Source organism: Histoplasma capsulatum, genomic scaffold (genome assembly GCF_000149585.1).
Source record: "Histoplasma capsulatum NAm1 scaffold_4 genomic scaffold, whole genome shotgun sequence".
NCBI lineage: Eukaryota > Fungi > Ascomycota > Eurotiomycetes > Onygenales > Ajellomycetaceae > Histoplasma > Histoplasma mississippiense.
Window position 1 is genome coordinate 1,507,721 of NW_001813979.1, and position 15,026 is coordinate 1,522,746.

Consider the following 15,026-nt stretch of genomic DNA (forward strand, 5'->3'; position numbering starts at 1 on the left):
TGATTTTCGAAACAAGCCTACTCGAGGAGGCTGTAGCTGGAAAAAAAAATAGATAATATTCGGATCACAGTTTACTCATAGTCTCCTATATACGGATAATCCGTCTCAAGCCAACTTTAGAATGTCTGAATTCTGAATTGTAGAGTACTATATTTCTGACAAATTCTTCTGCGTTTTGGTGTTACCTGTCACCTCGGCGTGGTTTGTGTCTTGGCTAAGGATCACCGTTCGGCCCTTAAGCGGGCTGATGACTCCCGCGTTATGTAACTGACAGGTAGTTAGTTATGCTGCGTGCTATCGATACCTCACCACCAACCACCACCTCATCGCCCACTCCGCCGTGACGAGTGGGATACGATATCTATCTACCAAACCGCCACTTCGTCTCTCTTGCACGCCTCAAGCGTCGATTCAAGCCATTTTCCCGGTGTGGCGAATCCCGGGGAGCTGCCTGGCTCACCTTGCCCATTCTTGTTCGTGGCTTTCTTTCCCCTCATTCTCTAAAAACCTGAAACACCGAGAAGTGACTGGGAAACTGGGCCAGCCTCCCCACGAAAGATATGAACTCCTAGCATTTTTATATGAACTCTATTCCTAGTGCGTTTGTTCTGACGAGTCTCTTCAAAGCCATATATTGATAATCTGGAGTGGAAAAGCTATTTCAGACTAACCAGAACAACGCCGAGTACCGGGTAGAGGGTATCTACATGTTTGGAGCTAGACGGCTAGATGACAGCTTGAACCGCCTCGAATAGACTTGATGGCCTAACGGTGGTCTGAAAAGTGAGAAACAAGGAAGAGAAGAAGAATAGAATATCTTGTCGTCTGTTGCTAAACCTATTCCTTATCACCTTTTTCAAAACTATCATTTGTCGACCTCGGACCGTCTATCAATCTGGCACATACGCACCTTATTTAGAAGCTATTTAGGAGGGCTCTCTCCTCCGTATCAACGTGGAATATCCGCTCGACAGAGCTAATGAGGACGGCCGTTCGTCCAAACGACGGAGATTGGTCTCGTCTCCTCTTGAAACAAGACAAACACCATTTCTGAAATATCGACCTCAGCGACCCAGTCCTTTTTTGCCCCATTCAATGTCATCTCCTGAGTTCAACTCCGCAGCGTCGTTATCCTCCTCTCCATCCTCGCCAGTGGACCCTGTCACCGGTCATGTTCCCACAGCTCCCACCCCAGCTTCCGGGTCTCCGGATTCTTCTACTTCCTCCTCCACTGCTTCCTTGCCGGACTCATTTGAAACAACTGGAGCCATAGCAACAACTCAGCTGATGGACTCTCAGGGATCAACCCAGAATGCTGAGACAACTAGACATACTCTGCTAGAGTTTCTGCAGAATGAACACCCTGAGACAGGGAATAATCAACAACAGCAAGGGCCGTACGCTACCAATACAGGGGGGAACAGTGCTACGAGCCTTGAGCGAAAGAGGAGGCTCACTAGCGCTAGTGATATCACCTGTTACGCTCGCCCGGGAGCTGGTAGAGCCCCGGCAGATCCTGGTTCGTCAGGACCTCGACCTAGCAGCTCTGTCACTCAGTCGTGGGAACGTTCCAGTCCAGTACTGCCGGGAAGCTCGAGGGAGAATGCGATTGATCTCTCAGGGTCTCAAGAGTCAGTCTCGCGGCAGCTGAGCTCGTTGCGGGATCGAGAAAATAGCTTTGCAGATTACGAGCTGCCCCGCTGGCAACCCGACTCTGAAGCTTCGAAATGCCCTATCTGTGGTACCCAGTTCAGTTTTTGGTATAGAAAGCATCACTGCAGGAAATGCGGGCGTGTCGTTTGTGCTTCGTGTTCACCGCATAGAATCACCATCCCACGCCAGTTCATTGTTCGTCCGCCTGAATCTGATAGACATCGTTCCACTCTTCTTCTGCCGAATCCCTCTGAAGCTCAAGTTATTAGCCTCATTGATAACGATGAAGAGAGCTCGTCAGCAAATGCCAGAACCCGTGGGCAGCAACGACGACAACAACAAAGAGATCGACACTCTCCGAATTCAGCCTTGGGAGGCGGAGAAGAAGTCCGTTTATGTAATCCTTGCGTCCCTGACCCAAACCCTGAGCCTCCCAGGCGCTATACAAGCGCTGGCTCATTGCTCTCATCCTCCCTGACATCCTGGCCGGGCGATACGTCAGGGGCTTCTCATGCACATACACACCGTCATTCTGCATTGCCAGACTTCTATCGTAACGGTGGTCCATATACACGTGGAACTAACCCATTTCACCGACCGTCTGCATCCCTATCATCGGCCGCCAATATGCAGCTTTCTCCGGCAGCTCGCGAGCTCCGAAGACAGCGGAGTCGCGGCATGATTGTTAGTTTTTGTTCATTGCCATGTTCTGTTATAAATGAACAATTTGTGTGTTTTTATGCTGACATTCTTTTAATTCTAGTTCCAGCCCGAGACTCCTCAAATTCAGCGAGTGGCAAGCCGGGAAGGGCTATCCGATGAAAACCTGCCGTCGTACGGAACATTCGATTACACCGTGCCCCCGAATGTCCGAGGCATGCCGCTGAGATATCAATCAATACAACAAGCGACTGGCGGCCTGCATCCTAGCTACTCCCCGCCAACATATTTTTCACCATCTGGTGCGGCATTCCCGGTATGAATCCCCTTGTTTCATTTTCATTTTTTTTTCCCCTTCTTAGTTACTCTAACTTCGTGGGATGCTTTTCCCCTTACAATCCCGACATATCTACTAAAGCAGGCATATAGCAGAGCCCCCGGCAGCGTACCGGCCACTCCACAGCACGCTCCATGCCATCACACCACCGTGGACCATCAAACGACTTTCTCCACAGCATAAGCACTTCATCTTCCAGCCGAAATCGCCCCTTACCTCCTGGCCCGCCGCACCACCACCGCCACCTGATTGACGAGAACGACATTTGTCCTATCTGTGGCCGCCTCCTCCCACCCCGCGCGGCAGATGGCAGCGAAGCCGCGCGAGAAGCCCACGTTCGTGAGTGTATACAAGGACACGAGATCGGACATGGACACGGACACCGACACGGACATGGGCATCCCACTAACGGGCGTACCAGCCGCACCGGTCGTCGCACGTCACAGTCCAATTCCAATGGTAATGATCACAATGACCGCCCCTTACGGATGTTGCCCTTTACAGCTACGGAGAAAGATTGTGTTGGCGAGGAGGGCGTGCAGCAGGAATGTACGATTTGCATGGAGGAGTATGAAGTCGGGGACCACCTGGCACGGTTGGAGTGTCTGTGTAAGTTCCATAAGGAGTGTATTGTGAACTGGTTGGAAAGGAAAATGGAGTGCCCGGTTCATAAGGCGAATTGATTAGTTGGGTTTTTCATTTCAACCCTGCTTTATTGGGGTTCCCCCTTGGCCTGGGCGATTTGGGAGTTTCCAAATTCCGTGCTATTATTCTCATTATACCGAGTACTTTGCTTTGCATTCTACATGATATGGTAGTGGGCGTTTGCGCGTCTGGTTTTGATTGAATTGTAGTCGTCTCGGGAAGCTGCCACCTTCTCGCTCCGTCTTTTTTCCTCACCTTCCTGTTGCATGCGATAGTTACAGCTCAGTCTGTGGGAACAATGGTAGACATCTCGTTATGTGTACAGGTCCTGGATATGTGCACATCCAGTTGATATCCCTTCAAGCGCACTCTATTTGGATAGCCGGGTTCAATTCCACAAAAACCTGTTTATAGCCTAATATTTTCGGAGTACGGAGTAACTATCGTAGAGTTAGCAAGTGTTTCGTCCAGCCCTGCGACAGCCATCGGAGGAACACAACCACAGTCATCAACTGGGCGAGCAAGGCTTCAGAGAATGTCTATCTGTTTATCTGTTTATCATTCAAAACCTCACTATTCTGTAGAATATACCGAGGCTAGCGAGTAGTTCTAGGCTGCGAGATTATCGCCTCTTCGATTGGCTAATTTTTCTTTTTCTGTTTATCGGTTGTTCCCAGTCAAGCAAAACCTTGGAATACGAGAACGAGCTGTCTGCCCGCTCCCTGCCCATTTTGCTGCCATTTGACTCAGCCCTAAGCAGGCAGTAGTCATTGATGTCCAAGCGAAGGACGCTGGCACAATTTCTCGCTCACCGACGTCGCCCGCGCTGACTTCCTCCGGCTCGTTGTCCCTCGATATCGAACAGTTCGCGAACGGACAGATATACGCTCTATCCTCAGGTATGCCTTGTGCCTGACGCTGCCAAGCGCTCAGTGTTCGCCATATTTTTGCCACCCATCCATCGGCCTCCAGTTGGTGTCAGATCGCTGAGATCGGTCATTGAAAGCACCGTCTGCCGTGCGCTATCGGGTGTCACCCACATCGTCGTACGTTTATTTACCCTGCCCTGCCCTCCGCACCCGGACAAAGCAACCTCTTCCAACTCAATATTCTTCGCAAAACCGTGAACATTACGTTCTGCTGACTATGGCGAACTCTCGCAGGAGAAAGCGCTCGCTCACGCGTGGCAGCCCCCCACCGCCCCGCACATTCCACCAGGAAAAAAGGGGTTCGCGGTTCCACCCACAGTTGCTGATTCCATGGATGCCAATCCGCGAGTTCCTCTCCGTCAGTCTGCGCCCTCGCAGTCTTCATCCACGCCCACCTCCGATCTGAGCGCCCAGCAAACCCATAATAGTTACTACTACGAAAGCCCGAACCAGCAGTCTCCACACTCCGCAACCCTTGGCAGCGGGGCCCTCGACGATGATGATAGCCGTGACCATGAGCGGGACCACGGCATCGGGCTCGGGCCCAGGACGGGTACATATACCGAATCCATCGCCGTGACAGATATCAACAACCCGAACAACCCGAACGACCCCTTGGCCGACCTGAAACGCCCACGGGCCTGCGAGGCCTGTCGACAGCTGAAGGTGCGCTGCGACCCGCACCCTGAAAGCCCGGATGGCCCGTGCAAACGTTGTACGAAGGCGAATCGCCGCTGCGTCGTTACAGTGCCGACGCGCAAGCGGCAGAAGAAGGCAGATAGCCGTGTCGCGGAGCTGGAGCGGAAGATTGATGCACTGACCGCAAGTCTACAGGCGACCAGAGCGAGGAATGGGAGTAGTGTTGGAGGCGGCGCTCCAGAGAGCTCTGCGTTACGGTCTGGGTCTGCGGCAGAGGACGTGCCCGCTGCCCACTGGATGGGCGCACAACGACAAGGGAATGAAAACAGACGGGCTACCACGGGAGGTTCTACAGCGGGCCTAGCTGGGAATAAAAGATTTGCCAGCGGGGAGTTTAAACCTAGGCTCGGGGCTGGGGTCCTGGTGCCGCTGGCTGCCAGGCCTCACAGCCCGACGACAGAGAGCTCGTCGACCTTCTATGATGGGTCGAATCATGGTGGTGACGGGAATGGTCCCGATTCATGGGCTCCGCTATTGCCTCCCATCGACCGAGCGCCCAAAGCTCGCTACGATTATGAATACACAGACGTCATTGATCGAGGGGTGGTGGATACGGAAATGGCTCTCAAGTGTTTCAACCGCTACGTGAACGAGATGTCTCCGTTACTTCCATTCATCGTCTTCCCCCCGGAAACTACCATGGCCGAGGTGCGTCGGACGAAACCCATCCTCTTATTAGCTATCCTGGCCGTATCAATTGGCATTTTCAACGCTGAGCTGCAAGTTACCCTGTTGAACGAGGTCTTCCGCCTCTTTGCAGATCATGTAATTGTCAGGGGATCGAAATCTCTCGAATTGGTGCAGGCAATTGTGGTATCGATGATATGGTATAGGCCGCCGGAGCATTACGAGGAAATGAAGTTTTACCAGCTCATACACATTGCGACGACGATGGCGATGGATCTAGGCATGAACAGGAGAACCAAGTCAACGGCTAAGTCAAAGTCAAAGGGCATGTGGAGGGAACTTATGGGCAAGAAAACTGTCATGGTTGAGCCTGATGCACCGGAGACTAGGAGAGCGTGGCTGGGGTGCTATTTTATGTGTGTTAAGTATGTTTTGTACACCTTTTGCTACTGCCTAACTCTTGTATGATCTTCATGGACTTTGTGCCATGTCTGGATTGCTATGTGTCTGGTTTTTGCTAACATGCTAGGACAGCGTTGCAATGTCCCTTCGGCGATCCCTTCTCACGCGTTGGCACCCTTACATGGATGAATCTCTTGAAATCCTCGAGACGTCGCCCGACGCACTTCCATCTGATAAACACTAGTTCAATGGGTGAAACTGGCTCACCTTGGCGAAGAGGTCCTGTTCCAGTTTTCAATGGATGATCCCGTCACGAATGTTGACATAACGGACCCCAAAAGTCAGTATGCTTTAAAGGGATTCGAAAGACGGTTGGCGGAATGGCGAAAAGAGGTTCCGCCTGAGTGCTATTCTCGTAAGTCCTTTTCACTTTATCCCTCTGCCTCCGTATCTACTACATTTTGCACCTACGTGAAATTATACAAAATTTACCATTTCTCCTTTTTTTTGGATTTTTCCCTTTTTAACATTAAATAATAAATAGCTATCATGCACCACTACGAGCTCATTCTCAACGTCTACATGCATGAAATCGGCATGCACGCTGACCACAATATCGACGATTTCAAGCCTCCTTTTTTAAATAGCCTTAGCACCGAAAATCCGATCGACTTGGGAACCCCCGCCCATGTCGACGCACTAACCGTCTGTCTCACGTCCATCCATGACGCATTTGAGACGTTTATCTCCCTCGATTATTTAACTATCCAATCTATCCCCACCATCCACTTTGTCCGTACAGCATACGCCTCCGTCGCTCTTATCAAACTACATACCGCCGCGTCGTATCCTGCCACTCGATTGGGTCAAGTATTCAATCCAACAGACTTCAAGATTGAATACTTCCTCACCAAGATCATTGCGCAATTGAAGGACTCTGGGGATCGCATTTCCGGACGGGTAACATCCAGATTCGCCCTGATGCTGGGGATGTTAAAGACGTGGTTTATTAAGAGGAAGGAAGGAAAGCCAATTACGGGTAGTGGTCCCCCGTACAACTTTTTCCAGCCGAAAGATATTCGGGCGTATTTGGCACCGGAGCCACGGGAATCGGAATCACAGAGCACGAAGCAGAATCAGGTTCGTACTGAGATTTTTGTAGTTGTTTTCCGTTTGTGTTGAGAGAGTGAATTCCCAAGAAACCATCAGTATTTCTCATGTAGGTTTGTTTTATGGAAACTTAAGAAACTGATATATCTACTTCACCTCAGGATACTAGTAACTCAGAACCAACACCCTTACATCTCCAGACTCACACAACCGTGGATGGTCCAGAGACCCAACACTCCCACCACAGCCCTTCAAACTTATCCCCTCAGAATATCCGCACCGATGCACATCCCACTTCTCTCCCGAACCACCAACCATCAACCGCCACTTCCGACGCTGCTAGTAACACAGTCTCCCAGAGTGATCACTGGACCCCCTTCCCGCCCTCCGCGGGCATGGGTATTTTCCCCACAGCGCCAAACCTACCTTTATCGTCCCAGGGCCTATCCCATAACCAGAACCCCCAGAATCCGACTCAGGGTTACGTTCCCGCGGACCCAGGTGGGATTGGAAATCCACAGCATGCGGAAATGGATCCTCAACAGGCCTTTATGTCGAACCAGAATATGCAATTCATGTTCCAGCCCGACGAACTTGCTGTTCTGGGAAATATTTGGGATGATATTTTTTTTACTTTCCCATTGGACGAGACCGGCCAGCCGTGGTGATCAGACGGACAAGAAAAAAGAAGCGGAGGAAAAGAAGGTGGAAAAAAAAATTTAAAAAAAAAAAAAAAAAAAAAAAAAAAAAAAAAAAAAAACCAAAATAATAAAATAAATCAATAATAAATAATAAAAAATTGACATCTCTGCCACATTACATACCACTCTACTCAGCGGCCTCCCAGCTAAATCTCCCCTCCTCCTATCAATACTCTCCTCTCCCCTCCCATCTGTATATATACATATATTTCACCTATGTATACCCTTGTCCACTTCTTAGTTGTTTAACAGCGAATGCAAAAGAATTAACATACCCGAGTCGAACAAAAGCAGAACGAGAAAATTTGAGCGAAAGGAATATATTGCCAATGTATGACATCTCTACCCGCGAGCCCCTTTTTTAACATTTATTTATTAGTTTTAAGTTATTTTTTGCGCTTCTTTTGGTTATTGACCCATCTCAAATCGATTCCTGGACATTGCTATGATAATATGATTGTCTGGAGTTAGTGGATTTTCGCCAACTTTTATACGTAGAAAGTTTTGTTAGAGTTTTGGCAATCCGCCCGTAAGCACATCTGTATGCAAAATGCCATCCATCCGTAATATCGTCAGCATCGACTTGTTCAGGCGGAAGAATGCCGGGAGCTTTCACAATGTCCATTTAGCTCAGCTCTCCTGCTGGCACTGGCATGGACATCACGCACATTAAATGAATGTGCTCTGTACTGCGATATTCTCCACCGTTGATCGCTTTTCGTTTTTCGGGCCGATGCCAGTAGCAAACCATGGTCCATACAAGAACACGTTACGGAGCCGGCCGTTAAAATGGAACTTGAATCGCTCCGGAGATAATGTCCAGGATACTTTATATGAGATTGGATAGATTTGGTTCTGTCTCCTGGGAGGGGGAGACTGGAAACAGTGGGGGGTCGAACCTTGCGTCAAGTTCTCGATTTTTCGTTCCTCGGCGGGGATTGTCTAGTTGAATGTAGCAAGGAAAAAAGTTGAACAAGGTTAACTACAAAAACTAAGCTCTCATCGTGGTTAGGATCACCTTATACATTGATTCTCCAGCTTCTATTGGGCTTCGTGGACGCTTAATTATCCCTACAGAGGTTTATGCAGACTCCTCCCTCGCAGTTCGGCCGTAAAGAAGATGGCGGCCGTCAATTGGCAGCACATTGTCCCTCCGACGTACTAGTATGGGGCCCCCATCACTGTCCCAAGGGCAGAGTTAACTCCCTTTAACAGTTTAATCGACTTGCCATTTCTGGACATTTACTTGAGATATACTTTAGCTTGGTAATTTTGTTTTCTTTTTTGTTCCTCGTCCTATTCAATGAGTCCAATGCAAGTTGATTGAGGTCCCGCAGGTGCTGCGAATTTCCTAATTAGGCTCCCAATTGCTTTGCTGGGGCCCTGGGTGCGGCGTGTTTTTGACCAGCTCATTTGTGACTGGGTTATCAGTTCCTGTCATGGCCGAAGTTGGGGCGCGAACGAGCAACATAGCTTGCAGATGCAGTATAACATCCTTTTGCGGTTACACCACAGCGCCTTTCAATATCAGGGATGTTATAAGCCTCTCTGTCCCAAAGGCGACCTAAACAGAGCTAAAAGTGACTATTTCATTGACAGTCACCCCGCGAATTCATTCCCCCCACAGTCACCCCCGCTAGTTCGACTATAAAGCTCCCGAATGCTCAACACATCGCTGGAGAAACTCGAAACCACCCATCAACGGTGCGGGACATCGTGAAATCCCTACTTTATCGTATTACCCCTACAAGAACTCCTGCCGTGAAGAAAGAGGACAAAAAGGATTTTAAACCGACGGAAACCATGGATGCACAGACGCAAGCACCTCTGCAATTCACATATATCCAATCGAAGGGTATTTATCATGGCCTCCCTGTTATTGCGGGGCCAGATTCTCCCAAGGGACTGACTGCGATTGTAACGGGAGCCAACGGTATGTCGGGCAGCCACATGGTCCGCGTGCTAGCTGAGTCCCCCGAGCGCTGGGCAAATATATACGCCATGTCACGTCGTGCAGCGGTCGAAGATGGGAAGTATGGAAATGTGACGCATCTCGAGTTGGACTTCTTGGAAACCTCACCAGAAGATTTGGCCAAGGCTATGGTGGAGAATGGAGTTAAGGCGTTAGTTTACTTCCTCTTTTAAATCTCCCCTTCCCTGTTCTGGTTGTTCAAAGGAGCAGGGAGGGGGCTTTGGTTGATTGGATATTCCTTGTTAACACATTCGTTTTTGGGGTGTGTCAGTGACTACATCTTCTACTACTCGTATATCCAGGTCCTCCAAAGGCTGACGGGTCGATATGGTCGAATGCACAGGGGTTGTGCAATGTGAACGGTAAGGTTGCTCTGCTTCGAGTAGTTCTTTAGCTATCCTTCTGTCCCTTGTAGGCGTTTTTGACCACACCTGCAAAGTCCCATAGCTAGCTGACTCGAATTCGAAGATCCCAGGTGCATTGCTTTCCAATTTCCTCAAGGCCCTCAAACTTGCCTCAATTACGCCCAAGCGCTTCATGCTCCAAACTGGCGCCAAAAACTACGGTTCACACCTAGGCAGCTCGAAATCACCACAAGTAGAATCAGACCCTCGCGTGACATTAGAACCAAACTTTTACTATGACCAAGAAGATCTGCTCTTCCAGTTTTGCAAGGAGACAGGCGTGGAATGGAACGTCGTTCGTCCCTCATTCATGCTTGGCGCTGCAAGGGACGCAGCCATGAATCTGGCATACAGTCTCGGCGTCTTTGCTGCCGTCCATGCTCATTTAGGCGAGCCGCTTATTTTCCCCGGAAATATAGCTTCGTTCGATGTTATTAGAGATTTATCTTCGTCCAAGTTGACTAGCTACCTGGCGGAATGGGCCGTACTAAATCCGGATGCCCGCAACGAGGCATTCAATGCTTGCGACTGCAGCGCTGTGACCCCGGGCGCTCTCTGGACCGCGCTTGCAAAGATCTACAGAACTGGATATAAGGCCCCAGATCCAAATGCCGAATATCAGTGTTTCATCTTTCCATTTGACCCTCCTCCCCGCGGGTAGGTCGTATCTTTTACCCGCTGGTCTTCTTGAAATGCCCTGTTATATAACTGCATAATAATGAACGTGACGCTAACAACGGGCTTGACTCCAATTCCAGATTCGGGCCTCCCGAAAAGATGGAATTCAGGTACAGTTTTGCCGCATGGTCGTACGACCCAAAGGTCCACGCAGCATGGCAAGAACTGTCACAGAAACACGGCATCGCCTATAACCCGTTTTCCTCGCCGGCTGATCGCAACCGTATCTTCGGCCTCACGGATGCCGCTATTTTGCCCGGAATTCCCGTGCAGTTCAGGTCGGTTTTAGACACATCTGCTATTATCTGTAGTCTTGCTCTTTCAATCGAAGCCATGGGGCGCTAATTTTGGATACCATCCCTCACAGCATGGACAAATCCCGAAAATTCGGTTGGCATGGTACTGTCGACAGTCTCGCGTCGTTGCGCAGTGTTCTCGAGGAACTTATTGAGATGAAAATGTTACCACCACTACCTTCGACCGCGTAGTTTGGCCACTGGCATGATATACCTGAGTTTGCTTATCACTCGACCATCTCCACTTTCAACTCTTCCCAACAATTCATCTGACGAGCTCATATATTCTCATCCCTTTTCTTCACTACGTTTACCCTCTTCAGAATTTCATGATGATTTATTGGTTTCCCTAAGTGACACTGGTTGACGAATGGAGGTACAAGTCTTTGCCTAAACGCAGTCTAGACGACTCGTGGTTCTCACGCAGCGCGCAGGTTGGAGTAACATAGCTCGGCACCACAAAAGGGGATGTTTTGTAACAAAGGCACTGATCGTGTAACGGCATAAGAGAGTTATCCAGAAGATGAAAAAGAGAAATTAGCTACTACATGCTAACAATCAATAGCTGACCCATGTGCGAAGCCTTCAAAATAGCAAAGTTACTCTTACACCCAAGACAAAACAAACATATATAGGTTGAAATAACCCCAGACCTTATCCCGCATACTAGATTCGGATGGAGTATTCCTGGGCCCCCATCGCGAGCAGCACTGTAATATCATGTTGTATCCTTCATCTACGTGAAACCCTAGTGTCCGTTGAGTCTGGTTGCGGAAATTAAAAGATGCCCACCACATCCACCACCAAAAAAATGCCGCTCATATGATAGAGATTATAAAATACGTTCATCAAAAATTTATATGTAATGGCAGCATTAGCTTGTAAGCTAACATACGGGTATAACATGCCCGGTAATTCCTCTGATCGTTGAGGGGGAAATCAGAGCTCCAGCTAGCAGTAATTCAATAGGAGATATCCTTTCGACACCTAGCCATCCCCCTCCCCGGTTGCGCTGTATACATATCTCCCATGAATGTCCCTGGTTGGACACACCTGGGCCGGCGGGTCAATAATTTACACCCCTCGCATGTTCCCAAGATGTATATTTTCCCCGCCATTCTACCTGGATGAATCTCCATTTACCTAATGTAAAATGTTATTTAACGTGGAATACACCGGCTGAATAAGATGCAGAGCCTTGGAATTTAGCTTTACGTTTTAGCAACATTGACATATCAGACACAGTAAGGCTGCCAGAGCTCGGCCAGAACAATCAATTGCCCAAAAACAAGTTATTGCAATGACGCCATCAGCATCGTACCTACGATACTACATGTATATAACTAGCAGCTTGCCCAACCTTCTAGGAGCCAGCGAATCATTCTAATATATTCTAACCCCTACCTTCTACTTCCTCGATACCTGATCCTTCTATTCGAATCCCTCCCAATAATACCGTATTACCTTATATAGATTTATCTTCATAACTAGTTAGAGTTCTAAGGACCTCCTTTTGTGATTCACTCGAACCCTTACCTCTACAAGGATCGAGCGTTCCAACCACTCTACTATGTCTGAGACCGGTTTATCTCCGAATACCCCTGAACCTGCAGCGCAGGCAGACCCTAAATTAACATTACCATGGGAACTTACCCCCCTCAGTGCTAATACCTTCACTTCAACACTGGTCCCGCAACGAAAAATTCGACTACCTGACCCACCTGCTTACTACGGCAATAGCCTACATGAATATAACACATTCATCCGAGCTCTCGAGCGTAGATATGAGCTAAATCCGGGCCAGTACGCCACCGATCGGATTAAGGTCATTTATGCTTCGAGCTGGTTACGAAAAACAGTCGAGACCACCTGGGCTACCAAGGAAAAAGAGCTCGGAAGGTTGAACCAACCCTTCTCATGGGATGGCTTCAAAGAATTCCTGCACAATGACCTTGAAGACATACACACGAGAGGCTTTACGGCAGCAATTCGCTTTGAGAAGTTGAAGCAACAACCAGGTCAATCAGTGCAGCAATTCGCATCTAAATTCAATGAGATCCTTGGCAATCTAGCATTTGATCGAGAAGAATTTCTAACTCAACTATTCTTTGCCAAACTACAATCATCAGTGCGAGATCGAATCCAGGAATATCATAACCTCCCTACCAATTGCAACGAATTGGCTGCGTTAGCCGCCCGAATCGAAGCTATTTATAGGATTCGTGACAAAAGGAACAACAGCAAGCAGGGATCCTTCAATCCACCGAACCATCACAGGGATGATGATAGACGTGGAACCAAACGATCCTCTGGCAGTTCTCCTTCGAATGGTCAACGTAATCTAACCTCGGCTGGGAAGCTTACAATGGAGGAACGACAGCGCCGAATGGATAACAATCTCTGCCTATTTTGTGGAGAAGCAGGGCATATTCTCAAGAATTGCACCAAAACAAGAAAATGGAGCCGAACCGACAGAAAGATCAGATATCGAGGCAGGAGAACGTAGGGGTCAGATTATATCAGAATGATTCGCTGGCCCCTAGAAGGTTGGCTAGGGGCGTACAGTTGAACGTGGTTAATAAAAAGTTGAACATGGTTGATTTTTCGGGCCGGAATAACCTTCGGCGTGGTTTTGACCAAGCCATGTAAACCCCCCCATTAAAACTACATACACTAGTCATGTCTCATACACATCTCACACATTGTGATTTATCATATTTCTCAGAGCTCTATTTCTCAGCTAACCTGGATTCTAACTCTAGATTGCTAATTCTAACTCATAACTGCTTTTCAGATGTTGAAGTAGGACTAAATGAGAGCTGATTAATAATATAGTAAGAGTGTGTAAAAGATATTTAGTGGATGTAGATTTTAATGAGGGAGTGAGGACTGAGCATGGTTTATTTTTCAGACTCATTTTTTTAAACCATGTTCAACTTTTGATAAACCATGTTCAACTGTAACCCGGTTGGGGTAGTTATACATGAAGGATACGATGCTGATGACGTCATACCGAGTCCTGTGATGTCACGTCTTGGGCATTACCTGCCTTAGTGCGGGTTTCTTACATATAATGAAATTTTAAAAATATGAAGGGGAGTGCTTGACTAACTTGGGGTCTGTTTTGAACAAAAGGAAAATTGAAAAAGGAATGAAAGCAAAGAAAGAATATAAAATAAAAGAAATAAATGAAAGAGGGAAAATATGGAAATATGGAAATATGGAAATATGAGAAAACATACGGATGGATAAAGGAATAAATGAACTTAAAAAAAGGTAAAATACATGTGTACCGTACCACAGTCAGTGAGGAAAGTAATGGTAGGAAAAAACATGGGAAAGGGTATCTTTGGGGTGCGATAGTTCATGATATTACATTGGGAAGTGAGAAAAACAAAATAGAAAAGTATAAAAGGGTAGGAAGATATGGTGGGGTGTCGACTGCCAACTCTTTAGAGTTCTTCGTGTCTGGGATGGGCTCAGAACTGCATTGGCCTTGGGGTCAAGTAGTCCCAGGGGTCCTGTGGAAGCTTGAGTGACAAATAATTAAATCCGCCATATGCTGGATATTCAAGTTGTGAAGGTGTATGTTCTGTAACGGACCCGTACGGGATTCTGAGATTTAGTCTGTGTTTGAAAAGTCGTTTCCTTCAGATGAACGGTGAATGAGCTAAAGCTGCGTGTAAGAGCAAATGGTATTAGTAAGAAATTACGCTTTTCAGCGCGTAGAGAATCAGGAATAAAGCTAAAGGAGATTGGTACTTACATTCTGTCCAAATTTGATCGACGTTTCGGTTTATCTAGACGAGAATATCGTCCCTCGGCATTATCATAGAGGGAAGATTGAAAGTGAAAATCGTCCAGAGAGGTTGGTAACCCGAGGGACATCAAAATCTGTTAGTGGGAACTACGG

General features: G+C 47.9%; 2 protein-coding genes across 2 annotated transcripts; both read left to right on the forward strand.

The window, feature by feature from the left end:
* Positions 1-1,095: 1,095 nt before the first annotated feature.
* Positions 1,096-7,730, forward strand: HCAG_04458 (predicted protein; the record flags this gene model as incomplete). The annotated part of the gene is made up of 10 exons (XM_001540568.1): positions 1,096-2,337; positions 2,417-2,629; positions 2,743-3,259; positions 3,747-3,840; positions 4,161-4,341; positions 4,459-5,975; positions 6,085-6,119; positions 6,197-6,367; positions 6,497-7,092; positions 7,224-7,730. The coding sequence occupies 10 exons, from the start codon at positions 1,096-1,098 to the stop codon at positions 7,728-7,730; spliced, it is 5,073 nt and encodes a 1,690-aa protein (XP_001540618.1).
* Positions 7,731-9,202: 1,472 nt separating this feature from the next.
* On the forward strand, positions 9,203-11,305 carry HCAG_04459 (predicted protein; the record flags this gene model as incomplete). The annotated part of the gene is made up of 7 exons (XM_001540569.1): positions 9,203-9,211; positions 9,363-9,886; positions 10,007-10,037; positions 10,079-10,097; positions 10,211-10,796; positions 10,898-11,095; positions 11,185-11,305. 7 exons carry the CDS (start codon positions 9,203-9,205, stop codon positions 11,303-11,305), a joined length of 1,488 nt encoding a protein of 495 aa, XP_001540619.1.
* Between the last annotated feature and the right edge of the window lie 3,721 nt (positions 11,306-15,026).